Source organism: Morone saxatilis, unplaced genomic scaffold (assembly GCF_004916995.1).
Source record: "Morone saxatilis isolate NCDOM2014 unplaced genomic scaffold, NCSU_SB_2.0 Contig14, whole genome shotgun sequence".
Classification (NCBI taxonomy): Eukaryota; Metazoa; Chordata; class Actinopteri; family Moronidae; genus Morone; species Morone saxatilis.
Genome location: NW_023339696.1, coordinates 5,028,249 through 5,043,519, shown reverse-complemented (window position 1 = coordinate 5,043,519; position 15,271 = coordinate 5,028,249). Strand labels below are relative to the sequence as shown.

General features: G+C 41.4%; 1 protein-coding gene across 1 annotated transcript in view; it reads left to right on the top strand.

Moving 5' to 3' along the window:
- LOC118322539 (netrin-1-like) overlaps nt 1-15,271 on the top strand; it is a 42,649-nt gene that overhangs the window by 21,812 nt on the left and 5,566 nt on the right. Inside the window, exons 3-6 of the mRNA XM_035654245.1 lie at nt 3,654-3,842; nt 8,937-9,086; nt 10,785-10,838; nt 13,047-13,121. Coding sequence (XP_035510138.1) covers nt 3,654-3,842; nt 8,937-9,086; nt 10,785-10,838; nt 13,047-13,121 — 468 coding nt within the window. The remainder of the gene's footprint in view (nt 1-3,653; nt 3,843-8,936; nt 9,087-10,784; nt 10,839-13,046; nt 13,122-15,271) is intronic.

Here is a 15,271-nt window from a genome sequence, read left to right as displayed (position 1 = left end):
ACACACACACACACACAGTATGGTTAAACATCTGACACCTGTTGATAGGGTTGGTACATTTCTGCTGCTGCGGCACTGAATTACTCAAATCATCCATAACCAAATTTCATTGAAGATCATCATGTACAGACGTTTGATTGTTTCTGAAGTGTGCTCTCCTCTGTAGACGAAGCGAAAAACCGCCTCCACCAAGCTGTGGGATGCGTAATTTTCATCCAGTATGCACACCCACCACGAGCGCTTCCTTCGCTAAGCCTGATAGATGGCACTTGAACATAAATAGATTGGAATAGCATAGCTCTAAGTAGGCCCTTGAAACCAAATGAAAGCAGACCCAGAAAAGACATCTTGTTACTCTGAATGTCCAGCACAAAATCACAGTGAGCAGCTAATTTGCAGTAACCACTCCTTTAAAAAATTACTTTATATTTTGAATTAAATTTCTGCTTTAAGCTAGAAAAGTTAACAAATTAGAAAAACACATTTAAAATGGAAAATACATATCCACATTCTGAGTCTGCTGTAACACCTTAACACTATGGTTGCAATTTATTGTGTGGACTATTTAGTAAGTGAGCAAAGAAGGCTAAACAGATAACTACATATAATTAAAACAGATAGCTAAGAGTAATGGTTGAACAGTTAAAAAAAATAGCTAGACTATATAGATATCGGAGGGGTTTGTGATGCTCAGAAAAAAAGCATTTTACAGCTGCTCCTTTTTTTAGTGACTGTATATTGGAAAAATTCTGGGCCAGTGTGCATCATGGGATGATAGCAGAAGTTGCCATACCCCATGCAGCCACTACGCCAAAATTGCTTTAACGCCCAGCGCCGTTCTAGCTTCTGCCACTAGTAAATGCTAACTTGACCAAACCAATCTATACACTGACTGGATGAAACGAAAAACATTGGGACAATATGAACTTTTATACAGTTGACAGTATCAAATAACACCCAGTTTACCTTTACTTTTTACTTTACTTAAATGAATAAGTTTGAAACATTAGTAGCGGTGTTGATGAAGGAGTACTTGAGTTAACCTGACGGGGCTTCATTTAGTGATTTCACGTACATATATGAGCATCAGCAGTACATATCGTCTCACTTTGAGCAGTGTCTCTACACACACAGGACACAAATTGTTAAGGAATAAACCAAGGAAGGGTTACCACTGCCGTGGCTTTTCAATGGTGCATATATTCAGTTACTTGGCAAACGTGCAACAGATGTTGTGAGTAGCATTTAGAGCCTGTTGCTCTAAACATGGCTTATCAGCGCTCAAGCTATTGTCACTGCTGGACAACTACTGCAGTGACTGTGGGAGCAGAGTGGGGATGTGTGGATGAGATAGCGCAGCGCTCATTATAAGGGCCTGGGGACAGCTGTGGAGATAGCGCTTATTAGTCTCATGATGCTCTCACACACACATACACATACATACCAAATAAAGTACTTATTTTTACCTTTGAGAAACACCAGTGTGCAAAGAGTTTCTCCCAGAGAATCAGTGACTTCATATGTGTCTCTGCGGGAAAAAGAAACCAATTATGATTTATAGCCTGCTTTTGTTTTTCTTTGTCTTTGGCTGTTTCTTTTTTTTTTAAAAGTAATTGTGTCCTTTGAAGTGACTGCAGTGTTACAACAAACACATCTGTCTCTGAATATTTTGGAAGATGAAAGTACAGTACCAGCATCGGCTTTCTTCAGCACCGAAAACTAAGAGCATTCCATTTCCTCTTAATGAAAAAAACCCTGTTGCATTTTCCCTCACACTTCCCTTAAGTGGAGATAACATCTGGGATAAGAGAGTGGTAAAGAGTAAGAGGGAAAGGGAGGAGTGTGTGTGTGTGTGTGTGTGTGTGTGTGTGTGTGTGTTCTTCAAAGCTTTGTGTAGTGTGTGTGTTGGATCATCCCTGGGGAGGGAAGTGAGGGAGATAAGCCTGTGACAGCTGCCAAACACCTCTGTGTGTGTGTGTTTGTGTGTGTGTGTACGTCTGGGCCCCCCATTCAGAAGGAGTGTTTCTGAATCCCAACCACCTGCCAGCTCTCGTCCCTAATGGCAGGTGTGAGTTGGTTTGTACGTGATTCAGACCACTGATGAACGTAGAGCATATGTGACAGTCTTATCGCCTACATCTCCCTGCCTGTAATAACATTAAGACGGGCACATTGATGGAGAGATTAGTGAAATGTGAGGAAGTTTGAGGGCTGTTCATATGAATGGTACGTGCCTGACTCAGACTAATAAAGGAAAGGAGCAACTTAAAAGTTAAAACATCACTAACAGGAGGATGGTGACAGTAGAAAATATGGAGGCACTAAGTTTTCTGTATAAGTAATTATCAAATAACAAATCACATCAATAAATTGTCTAAAAAACAATAATTTGTGAAATAATTTAAGAATTATTTCAACTCAATTAAGAATTGTTATGTCATCAGTCTCACTTATGTTTCATTGGAGTTCGTTTTGATTTGATAATGGACATTTAATTTCAAAATGCTCTTTCTCAAATGCCAAATTTAATCTCGTAATGACATCTTTTCCCAGTGTTTTCTTTTTTGCCACTTTTTTTTTCCTAATGTCACTTTTCATTAATTTGTAAATCAATGAATTTGTGAAAAGTGACCCTCACCTGACACCACATTTAGCCAGTTAGCTCCTGTTAGCAAGAGCAACAGCAATGCAAAAGTAAATCTGAAACAACCAACCAGTCTGCTGTCTATAATTAAACAAAAATGTACTCCAATAAAAATCTAATTTTAAAGATAAATGTCAAACATTTTGTAGTAATGACATGAGTTTTAACAGCCTACTTTCTTCAACTATTCCAAAAGATGTTGGTTCACTTATATATTTTACACAATGTATTCATGTGATTATTTATTTCAATACTGACCACTTTCACATTCCATCAGAGAAATCGTGCGTGAGGAATATGAACTTTGGGGTCAATATTAACGAGAGAAAATAGCAATGACAATAAATTACCAGCCTCAGTCTCAGATGTGTGGGAGAGCGGAAGAAAGTTTTCCTGCCTGACATCACCAGGGTTCAGAGGTTAAATTCACAAGCAGGTGGCCAAGCGAAAGAGCCTGAACCAGGACGTTTCTTTTAGAGGCTCCATTATTCTCAAGCCAGACCAAAGCGGGCCGAGCCACGCCATCTGTTTCAATAACCTGTTGTCTTAATATGACAAACTCATACCAGAGGATGGAGAGTTTGTCTTTCAAGTAAATGCATTTTCTCAGGCACTTATCCGACGGCATTTGGCTCTGCAACACAATTGCAAATTGGAGGGTCTGTAAACAGTGTGTGTTGAGTTCATTGCTGTCAGATAACAAGCTCATATTTCCAAAATGTCAGCTTTTCAGGAGCTAAGAAAAACAGCACTGTTTTGCAGCTTGATGACAATGCATTTGGTTTCATGAGTCTAAGATTTTGGACTTTCTCAACTGACAGGGGACTGTGTAACCATGCAACTGGAGTGAAAACATGAAAATCAGCTAAACTGGAGTTCATGGTTTTCACATGGGATTGTTTAAATTTGAGTACTGAGCGTATCATTTCACTTAAAGGCATTATGACTAGCTGATCTGTAAAATGTCAAAGTAGAAGTTAAGTGTCTCTCTCTCTCTCTCTCACCCTAGCCTGTCACTGCAACCTGCACGCCCGACGCTGTCGTTTCAACATGGAGCTGTACAAACTGTCAGGCCGGCGAAGTGGCGGCGTCTGTCTTAACTGTCGTCACAACACAGCGGGACGCCACTGCCACTACTGCAAAGAGGGTTATTACCGGGACATGACCAAGTCCATCTCTCACCGGAGAGCTTGCAAAGGTAACAAGATGAGACAACGGTTGGATGTTTTAACATTATCTGTGCACACTCACCAGTGTTCTCACAGTGTACATTTTTGTTGGATAAAAGAATTGGCATTAGCTTCAACACTTTCTTCTAAAGTCATGGTTGAGGTAATGTTTTGTACACTTGTTAAAGACTTTTTGGCTTGTGAGCCTTTACGGAAAAAGTAGAGTCTAGTTGGGGCCACGTGTCAAGTAACCTGGTTTCTCTGTGTAACCTGGTTTTATTAAGTGCATGTGAACATATATTGTATGAATTGTTAGAAGTTCAACCAAACAAAAAACAGGAAAGATTAGAGAAAAAGTTGAAAATATAAAATATAAACACTAATTTATGTTGCAGAACTTCTTTCCTCTCCCAATCTCACAGCCCTCAGGTCTCACGTCCTTGAGTGGGTTGTAGGGAGGCCCCTGCAAAAGGAGGACAGAAGGATAGAATATTTAAACTTTCATAAGAAGAAATAGGGTTTGTTGTTTTTTGACTTATAGGGATCCCAGTTTGACCATTGGTTGACTATAAATCCTTCCTTAAGATAAGAACCTCTCAAATTGGAGAGCCGTGATGTGCATCTATTATCGAAGTCCTTGGCATGAAAAGTTTGGGAAGAGATCAGTCACAGGGACCACTTTTTCTGGAAAATTATGTTTTACTTTTAATAGATAGTACATTTTGCTGATAATACTTTTGCACTTTCACTTAGGTATGATTTGGAATGCGAGACATTTACTTGTAATGTGAATGAGTATTATATTCATTGATAAGTATAAGTAGTTTTACTTAAGCAGAGGATCTGTGTACTCCTTCCACCACTGTCTATTGCACACTTCAGGTATTAAAGGAATTCTTTAAAAACTTGTGGAGAAAAGTGCCGACCTGTCTTGGTGTCTGCGAACTGACCCGTGCAGCTCCCGAGCTATTTGGGGTCCTCTGTGGATCCCTGACAAGACAAACATAACAAACAGAACGGAGGTGTGAGCTGATCCACCAAACAGAGCAGTGGAAACACCTACTAATCGTCCCTCTCCCCTATTCATACTTACAACACAGAGCATAGGCACACACAAAAAAACAACACAGGTGTGAGCACATACGTCAGGTTTGAGAGCGAGCAACCAAGGATTAATGTGTGGGGAGACAAAAGCTGAGCTCCGTCTGTCTCTCAGCTCCTCAGGGAGTAAAGACAGGCTCCAAGGCCCAAAGCAAACAAACTGCTGTCACTCAGTCACTCTGGTTATACACTCACCAGCAAAATATCCCACAGATGCACAAAATACGTGTGCACATCTACGCCTGTCTCTGTTTGTGTGAATTTTCCTACAAACACTGACAAACACTGATGCTAATGTGACATGATTGTTGTTGTTTTTGGAGGGAGTCTGTTTATAGTCTGTGTATATGGGAAAAATTAACCAAAAACAAAAAAAAACAACTTTTCAAATGTTACTAATTTTACAGCAGTACTCGCTATTACAATATTGGACGCTATTGTACATTCACATCACAATTTCTTACCACATTTTAATGACAAATGAGGGAGTTTGGGCAGATGCACATATTGTGGTCTTTAGCAACATCCACCGCTGAGCCATGATTGGCTGGTGACAGGGTCTCAGGATGCCTATCCTCCGGTGCCCCTATCCTTGGTATACCACTGGCTATTTAAACACAGGAACAGCAACATGATATTTCCTACTGCATGCCACAACAATCCTCCCCTCTTAATCCACTCTGACTCATTCAACTTTGCATGAAATGACAGAAAAGGCATGAGCAACGGGGCCTACAAAAGCGTTTTCAGAATTGGGTATTATTTCATAAGACACAGACAGAGATCACTCTCAAACAGAGCGCTGGGATTGATTTACTACATGTGGCAGTGTTGTGTGGAACACAAGCTTGATAGATCATCTGTACTTAGCCAAAAAATATGACAAATGGTTCTTTGCAGCACTCTGCCAGCCTAAACATTTTCACAAGCTATATTTGGGGAGTGGTTAGGTTCAGGGGGACGGGGCTGGGAGCAGGTTAGTGTAACAGAGGTTCTCACTTTGCCTAATGATGTAGCAACATCCATAGATCTCTGCAAAGTCTTTCCAAACAGCTGGATTAGTATCCTGAGAAGTTCAAGCCCCTTTTCCAATCCCCCCATATAGCGAGCTCAGAGCTCTGGGATCAAACCCAAACAGCGTGATTGCTGCCTTTCTCCTCAGGTGACAAAAACAGGGTGATGTGACATCAGTTAGAAACCACTATATTTATTGTTCAAATCAGCCAACCATCCCACTCTGCTGTTGTTGGACAGGAAATACAGTGCTGTGCCAACACAGCCAGGAGGAAGTCTGCTTTCATTCCCCATTCCTTAACCCCCCCCCGGCCAACACTCCACATCTCAACAAAATGTCCTCTCAACGATTTGCTTAATAGTTTCTGGTTTAGTGAAAAAAATGGCTCTTCTGCACTATACAGCACCTACATCTCCAGTGGCAGCATGGAATGCCTCATGTTTTATTTCCCAGATTAACAACTTCACCCCTCATCAAGCGCAGTGTAAACATGGCTCTTGGAGAACCACAGTGCACGCCCCCCCACCCCCCCCAGCAGTTTGTTTTTTTTCCCCAGTCCCCTCGTACGTTTGGCAGTCTAAGCCTTTAACTAGGCACAGCGAGTCCACAGAGATGAAGCTGGTACATGGTTCACTGCACCGCACTCCTCCGACCCCCTAGGCAACCATTCAGCTCCACAGGCCCCCCGCTGCAGATTGAAATTAATTAATGTGTCCAGGTTGTAGCACCTCCTGCGAAGGCAGTCAGGCTGTGGTTTTGCATTAAGGGACTTTTGAGATTTCAGTGGAACGAAATATACCTGTCATTACAAGTTAAAAAGATTTTTTTTTATACTTTTGACTGTACTAGTCTGATATTTTATTGCTTATAAACCTTATTCAGTCTTTTGCTTTCTTACTGAGAGTTAGAGAAGATTGATACCACTCTCATGTCTGTCAAGTAGCCGAAATAAGCTACGAGCAGCAGACTTTTAGCTTAGCTTAGCACGAAGACTGTCTGAAGGTAACAAAATCCAACTACCATCCACTCCTAAAGCTAACTGCTTAACTATATCTTTTAATTTAATTGTAAGACCAAAGTGTAAAAATGCACTTGGTACTATAAGTTAAAACTTTTTTTTTTAAAACAGTTCCCATGAAAACAGTCCCTTCTGCGCTACCATAGAAACCCCAGTGATTATGCACTTATGAAGGTTGTATTCCATTTCTGCCAAAGGAGCCTCCTAAATAAATAAAATAAATAACAATATTAGATTCATGTTTATTCAGGATAAAACCCTTCAGTACAGCTGACTTTTGAAAAACAGACATCACTCATTTACTAGACCAGGAGTCAGCAGCCTTAACAATTAAAAGAGCAATTTTTGGCAAAAAAATGTATGAGCACCCCTCTACTAGACAAATAAGAGAGAGATTTTATTGAAGTTAAAATATTATTTGTAAAAGCTTTAGAAGGTGATGCTCATATTAAGTATCACTGACAAACATTGATGTTAATGTGAGATGATTGTTGTTGTTTTTGGAGGGAGTCTGTTTATAGTCTGTTTATATGGGAAAATGAACAAAAAACAACTTTTCAAATGTTACAAATTTTACAGCAGTAGATTGTACATCCACCGCTGAGCCATGATTGAAGCTGAAATATTATTTCTAAAAGCTTCAGGAGGTGATGCTAACAGTATAAAGACGCCCAAGCAAGCATAGAGTTTACTTTCCAGATCTTTATTTCATTGATTTTTGGTAGATAAAACACTGTAAAAGAAAACGTTGTTGGTAGAAATGGTCAGACTGACTGAAATCTTCGTTCCATGACGTCATTTTATAACTTTATTGTAAGCTGCGTTATGTGATGATTATTTTATTGCATTTGTAGTTTCCATTAAACAGCCCTCCCTCATTTAAAGTAAAGAACATACTCGTGTTGAGTTCTCAGAGGAAATGGACTGGATCCGTAAAAATTTCATCATTTGATTTCATTTCAACAAATGCATTTGGAAGAAGCTTTTATGATACAAATCAAATAGAACAAAAACAAAGAAGTAAGAACTTTAAAAAAGAGAGATTTAATAAGCATCTTGTTATGTTCTTGAAGCTCCATAAATTCCAACTAAAAGCAACTCCAACCTCTATTGGACCACTTCAAGCAAATTTCAAATGACTCTGCTGGTACATATAACACATGCAGGGCTAATAGGGAGGCTGGGCTTCCACTTCAAACACTGGCTTTATGGTAAACGTTTGGCAGAGCACACACTCACAGAGAACGAATTTCTCACATTTAACTTGCGATCCCCCCAACTAACAGCTTAAACAGACTTTGAAGTGCGTTCCACTCGTCCATTAATGGGAAACATTATTCAGGCAGTATTTGCGAGGAACCCTGCCAAAAAGCTTTACATTGGAAACTCAATCTGAAGAGCACACAGTCTGTCTGATCACAACGCTGCAGAGGACACAAAGCCTCCTCAAAGAAGCTCAAAGACACATGCAGTCCTAAGCACACACACACACACACACACGTGTAACACATACCCACATACATTTTGCATTAGTAGACTGATACTGTGAGGTGAAAGTGAAATATTATAATTTATTATTTATATTAAGTTATTTACTCTTCAACGTTCCTTCCAGAGCAGACTTAATGAAAAATCTTATGCTCATTATGGGTGGAGGGAAGCACTGTAATTTGATTGAGGTTTCATGCTGGTGCAAGGCCCAGTTCCCCATCTGTGATGGTCTGGAAGGAAAACACAGCCTGCTCTAATGTGAATGATTTCTCAATAGGTTTTAGTGCTAAGATTACTTTTTATTGTATGGAATATGTAGAGTCAGCAGCAGAGGAGAGGCAGATACATACTGTAGTCATTTGAAAGCTGATATTTGTTTTGCAACGGCACTGGTTTTGTAAACCACTCATGTTCACATTTTTCAAATAACAACTTGTTTACTTGGGTACAATCTAGCTTGATGTCCTTGTGCTTTTTTCCTCTCCTTTCCCTCCGTAGCATGTGATTGCCATCCAGTTGGAGCAGCAGGGAAGACGTGTAACCAGACGACAGGCCAATGTCCCTGCAAGGACGGAGTGACAGGAATCACCTGTAACCGCTGTGCCAAGGGCTACCAGCAGAGCCGCTCTCCCATCGCCCCCTGCATCAGTAAGGCCGACTTCTACCACCTCACGTCTGATACAACTTTCAACAGTTAGCTATACATCTTTATGAAATATTAGCTTCTAGGAGCTTGGTGACGTAGTGACTATTTGCTGGACTAATGAGTGATCTACTGTATCTGAGACCTAACTGCTAACATGCCTGACAGTAGCGCCAGCATTATGGGCCGTCCACACCAAGAACTATAACTATAACAATGTGAGCATCCTCACTGGCGAACAATAATATTGTATAATCACGTTATTGATGCTCCAGTGTCGGCGGCTTAATTGGAAATAAATTGGTATAAATATATTGATGAGCTGTTACTGCTATATGCTGCAAGTCCTTCAAAGACGAGAGGAGTTTTGAGAATCCGATACTCTGTTAGAAGAGTTGTCGCAGCCTAAAATTACACTATGTAAGCTTTGATAAGATGAACACCACAATATCGTTCATCAAATTGCTCTGAAAGTGATCCATCTCTGACAGAAGTGGTTAAATAAAAGTTGAGGGTGACACACAGCTGAAAAGCTATGCTAGCACCGACTCTCTGCGGTTTGCCATTCCCTCAAAGATCAACTCTCTCAAAACAGCAATCACAAGTATTTTCTTCACCATCGCATCCTCTAACTGCAGCGGTTACATTCAAATGAACTGAAGGTGATATTTTACATATTTTTAATTGCTGGTGTGACCATGCCTTTAGTTCAGCCAAAAAGTCAGAGCTTTGATAACTAGACTCCATCGGCAACATCAAATCCTGATTAAGTACCTCAGGACATGGAAAGGACAGGAAGACATGCTAGTTCTGCGTGAATTCATGGCTCACACTCATCTTGTGTTATTTTTAAGATATTCTGGATATATATTTGGCTGTTTAAACCAGAGGCTGGATAAACAGACCATTAGAGCTTGCCTAACATGGCCTTGTGTGCCTTGAACACCGTTAACAGTCCGTCTCACAATAAATCCACAAAACGAGTCCAAGGGAATGATGGCTGATATGTTTATTGGCTGTATCTGCTGCCTGCAGATTCCAGGCCCTCGGCAATAAACGCCAACGCCCCACAGAAAGAGAGATGGGTCGCTAGTAGCTGCTTTAACCAGGAGCATCAAGTAGCTGCCTGGCATGAACAGATAAGATAACAGTGATGTCTGGGACAACATGTACACCCTAACAATTGTCCACTGTGTCGTGTGTGGAAGTGTGAGCCAGAATCCATGCTGATAATTTAAACCTGTGAACCTGCTGGAGTAGGATTTATTTAATTTTGCTGGGAAGGTAACAAATGTGGTGTAAAAGTTGGAGGAAATGGGGTTCTTGAAGAGTAGAATATATTTGGTTTCTCGTATATTTTTTCAGATAATGTCTTTTGGTTTTAATAGTATGATATTAAATTTTTGCGATATGCAACTCCCTGCCAGCTACGACTTTAACAAGACCGGCGGCCTTGGCTCTCTGTACCTACAACATACCACAATCAGGAGGGAGCGGAACATTAATAGGAAACTCGCAGCACATCTGCGTGTCAGAATCAGACGTCATTAACAAGACATCTCATTAAATCCATCCCTAAGTGTAATTCATGTACGCTCTGAGGTTTTTCACATAAGGTAAAATTCTGCTCTTAGGAGAATAGCCAGGAAACTGAGCTACATATATTTCTACATCACATGAATCTATTCCTCTCTTTGTCACAGAAATCCCGGTTGCATCTCCGACAGCAACTTACAGCAGCTATGAGGAGCCGTCAGGTGAGTAACACATTCTGTTGATGAAACAACGCAAAACATCTCTTAGATTAAAGTCATATTTTTATGATTTATTCGGCTGTTTTAATGTATTTTAGTGTGCTTGATTCTTTAACCACTGTGCAACTAAACTATAGCAACTGCTCCTTCATACACATATTTATTTGTGCCTTTCTGGCACCATTCCCATCCATTCAATTTCATTCGTCAACTAGACACAAGTCAGTGAGGTCTGACTGCTGCTGATGTAAACTCCAGATATTTTGACAGTGCTCCCTGTGGCCTCGTTGCCTGTATTCCCAGCCTGCCCAGCAGCCTCCCAAGGGTTTCGGCCCTAATCTGATTACATGCTTCATTTGCACCAGTTTGTATTTCAATCAAGGCTGGCTGCACCGACAGTGAAGCCTGCCCGAACCCATTGTTCATGTGCTCTGACAAGGGTCTCAAAGTTTGGCTACTGACATTAGACAACGTGCAACAAAAATATTTACCTGCAGCTTTGGTATAATTTCTGTGTCTGTCCTTTCATGGCTGATTTGGATGACTTTTCATAAATTAGCCAGGAGCAAACAGACTGTCAAACTGTTGCTTTAGCTGTTAAGGTATGTATTAAATTACAGTTTATCACTTAGTGTTTACCATGATACAGGTTAAGTTAAATAGGCTGAGTCATCTCTGATCATCGATCAGTGTCTGATGAGAGTGGCGCCACTGACTTCATTCAGCTTTGTTGTGAGTCCCACTTCCTACTATGGTGACTGCCGAGGCTGTGTGGAGTTTGGATTCCTGTCAGAAACTCCACACAGTCACCACCCTCCAAATTAGGAGCAGTGTGGTCCCCAGGGACCCCGCAGAATGAACGTGGCACTGCTGCAGAGACACATAAAGGGGGCGTTTGTCCTCGCAGCAGGAGATTGGACCTTAATGAGAGCTGTGGGTGTAATGGCCCAGTGCAGGGATTGCGCTAAGGGGCTAATGGGCAACGTCAGCTATCAAAGGGAGGTATGATAAAGGCCCCCAGGGGCCAGCGGGAGATAAAGAGGCCCCCCGCCCTCAGCACTTCATTTACATGGAAATCAGGCATGCTCGATATGGACTCGTCAAATTCATTTACTTTGGGATTTCCTCTTTTCTTATTTCTCCCGCCACCCCAGAATGCAGCCAGGCATTCCAGCAGAAATGCTTTCTCTACATACATGAATTCGATCCTCATCCCACGTCCAAAACCGTTCTTTTTTTTTTTTTTGAGAGGGAGGAGAGGGGCGTTTTTTTCTTCCTCAATCATTACCCAGGCAACCTCATTCACACAGAGTATAATGGGGAAGAAAGGGGAAGACTGGACAGAGGGCTGGAAGAAATAATGAAGTTTGTCCATATTCAGGCAAGCTGAAAGGTCCCCTCTCTCTCTCAACTGCCCCCTCCTTTCTCTTCAGACTGCCCAGCCCAGCTTTCCCACCCCCCCAGAAAAGAGCACAAGGCTTATTGCTCTGGGAGAGGTGGAGTGGGAGGGGGGCAACACTCAGAGATGATCTGGTTCCAATTTGTGTCAGTCAGTGGAAAGTGGAGGGAACAAATGATTTCAATTTTCAGTTTGGCCTCTGGTCACACCACCAGCTCCCTCATTACAAAAGGTACCTGGCTCAGTGACAGCGCGACAGCAGTGGCCATCGATAAAGCCCTTTGGCAAGCTAGCCCAGGTGCACATACACGGGTGTAAAGGATATACCGCTAAGACATTAATCATAAGTCTGTGAGCTTCTTTCTCTAGGGGCCACAGAACATTTAGCCTCGGCCAGTGTTAGAGTATTCACTATTTGCCTCACAAGGTTTAGATGCTGCTGAGGGTCCAGCTAATTTCCCCCTGTGACCTTCTTTTGTGCCGTTCTGACCTCCGTAGCCTTCAGAGTTCGCACAATGCATGCCAGGACACTGACGAGGGAGCAGGCTGGAGAGGAAAAGTTGGGAGGAGGAGTAGAGTAGGAGTGTGTTGACAGACACAGGAGGATCTGTGTAAGCTATAATCCGTTTCACAGTGGCACTTTGAAGACATCTCGGAGACCCTGGGGGCACAAATAATTTAACGCAGGGGACCACATTTAAAGTCCATCTGGAAGCTGGCCTGATGATGCTGAAACACAATTTTTGTAGGAGGGGGCCTTTTATCGCTATCTAACTCTGACTCTATCTTTCCCTCTCACCTCTTTTCCCCAGATTGTGAATCTCACTGTAAAGCTTCCAAGGGAAAGATGAAGATCACCATGAAGAAGTACTGTAAAAAAGACTACGGTGAGTGAGTCCAATATGCAGGAATGTGTGCTGCCAGACGTCAGCCAGCAGTCAAGAGGTTAGATGTCTCAATTAATCAGATCCCGAGCAAAGCCAATCCACACCCTGGTGCTGCTCTCCGTGTTTCGTGATGGCTTACTTACACAGCCTGAGGCAATGAGCGCTAATACAGATTAGTCTGAAAATATATCTTTTCTCTCTGATGTGGGCTAAACACCAAGATGACAATTCCCACCCCTGAAAACAGAGGTTTTCAAAAATGTTCTTCAGAGTGGATAATTTTGATGTTTGGACAGGGAAAACTGAGTTTTTGAAGACATATGACTGTCAGCCAACGTTCTGTCGTTTGTAATTGCTCATTTTGTGTGCTGATACAGCTGACCTGATCTCACAGTACAGGTGTTTTGTAGAATAGAGATTCAATTGAGGGTCTTTGTGCAAGGATTTGTTGTTAGCATGGGTCAGCAGGAAGCATTTACCCTCAATCACATCAGTCAAAACACCTGTATTGTGTAATCAGCTATTGTTCACAGACAAGGATGGAAGCGAGAAGAAGGAAGCCCATCCCTGCTGGGACCGAACAGAACCAGGCCGTATTTGTCAAAATGATCTATAGATTTTGAGCCACAGTCCTCACCAGATGTTCGTTGTAGGGGCGTGGTTGTTTGCAAACTCAAATTAAGGGAAAAAACATTTACCCATTACTACAGTATGTTGCTTTGCAAATTTGTGGGAAAAGACCTGAAAATCCAAGTGTACAAAGAACGTGGTTTGACATGCAAACAGAGTCTTTAATTTAATCCAAATTAGTGTCGACCAGGCTCTTTCTCAAAGGAATAGTTTGACATTTTGGAATATACGCTTATTTGCTTTCTCTCATATGTAGCTAACTTCAGCTTTGTAGATTGGATACAGGGGAAACAGAGCCAGGCTAGCTGTTTTCCCCTGTTTGCAGTCTTTAGGCTATGCTAAGCTCATTGACTGCTGGCTCAACCTACATATACAGAGAAGAGTGGCGTCAATCTTCTAATTAAACTCTTGGCAAGAGAGCAAATAAGCATATTTCCTCAACTGCCACAGTTTTCTTTTAGCTGAGTGCAGGGGAGCGACACCAGTTTGGTTCCTTTGAAATGGTTCTAGCAAACATAAAATATGAATGAAGTTGAATATATTTCCTGAAGGTCATTTTCAAAACTAACCTCAGAATGTGTAAATGCTAACAATGTAGATAGCCTTAGATGTGCTATTCATTTTCTGTACCTAAATACATTGAGTAAAAGCTTCTGCACCTCCTCGCCCTGTCCGCTTCCCCCGCCATGCAGCACCCCCTCTCTGGTCACTCATAAAAGAGTCAAAGTGTGGATGTCTGAACCATGGTAAACATATGGTAGCCTTCCACCCCTGTGGACGCTCTAGAGCCTGTAGAAGAGGAACAGACCGCACAAGTATGGTGGATAAGCTTTGTCCAGCTCAGTCAGCCTGAGGCATTTGGCAAAACTTTCAGCCGTTTTAGAGCAAATCCCAAACTGATAAGAGAAGCCAAGACACACAGAAACCACATTATGTTGTCAATGAATCCACAGTACAAGTGGTGCAACTGAAATACATCTAACATTGTAGTGCCAGGTAAATAAATATCATGTTATAGGGTCTGAAATGATAAATTAAAACACTGGAGCCACCAGAATACAACAAAGACAGCTGTGTCTCACTAGTCAACAACTTAGAACAAGAAAGAAATGTTATATTTTTATGTTTTGATGACTGATGATTCTGATCTGTTATCCTTCCACAAAAAACACACAACAATATAAGAGCATCATACCTATAATTCCAACACAGCTGGATATACTGTGTAGCTCTGCCTTCACTCACATGGACAATGATCACTCTGCTCTTTGTGTTTTCTGCACCATTAATCATCACAATATAATGGTTTATGTAGTATCTGTGGATCCACATCTGTAAACATCAGAGACAAAAAAATCTTTGGGGAACATCCAGTGTTAAACAGGATGTATTCTCCTCTCAGCCAAGTATTGTATCCACTAAACACACAGTAAAAGTGTGCTTCTGGAAATAAAAGCTATGTTTTTCTTTGTTGGACCAGGAATGACTTTCAGACTATTATATAATTCGGAGGTGTATCA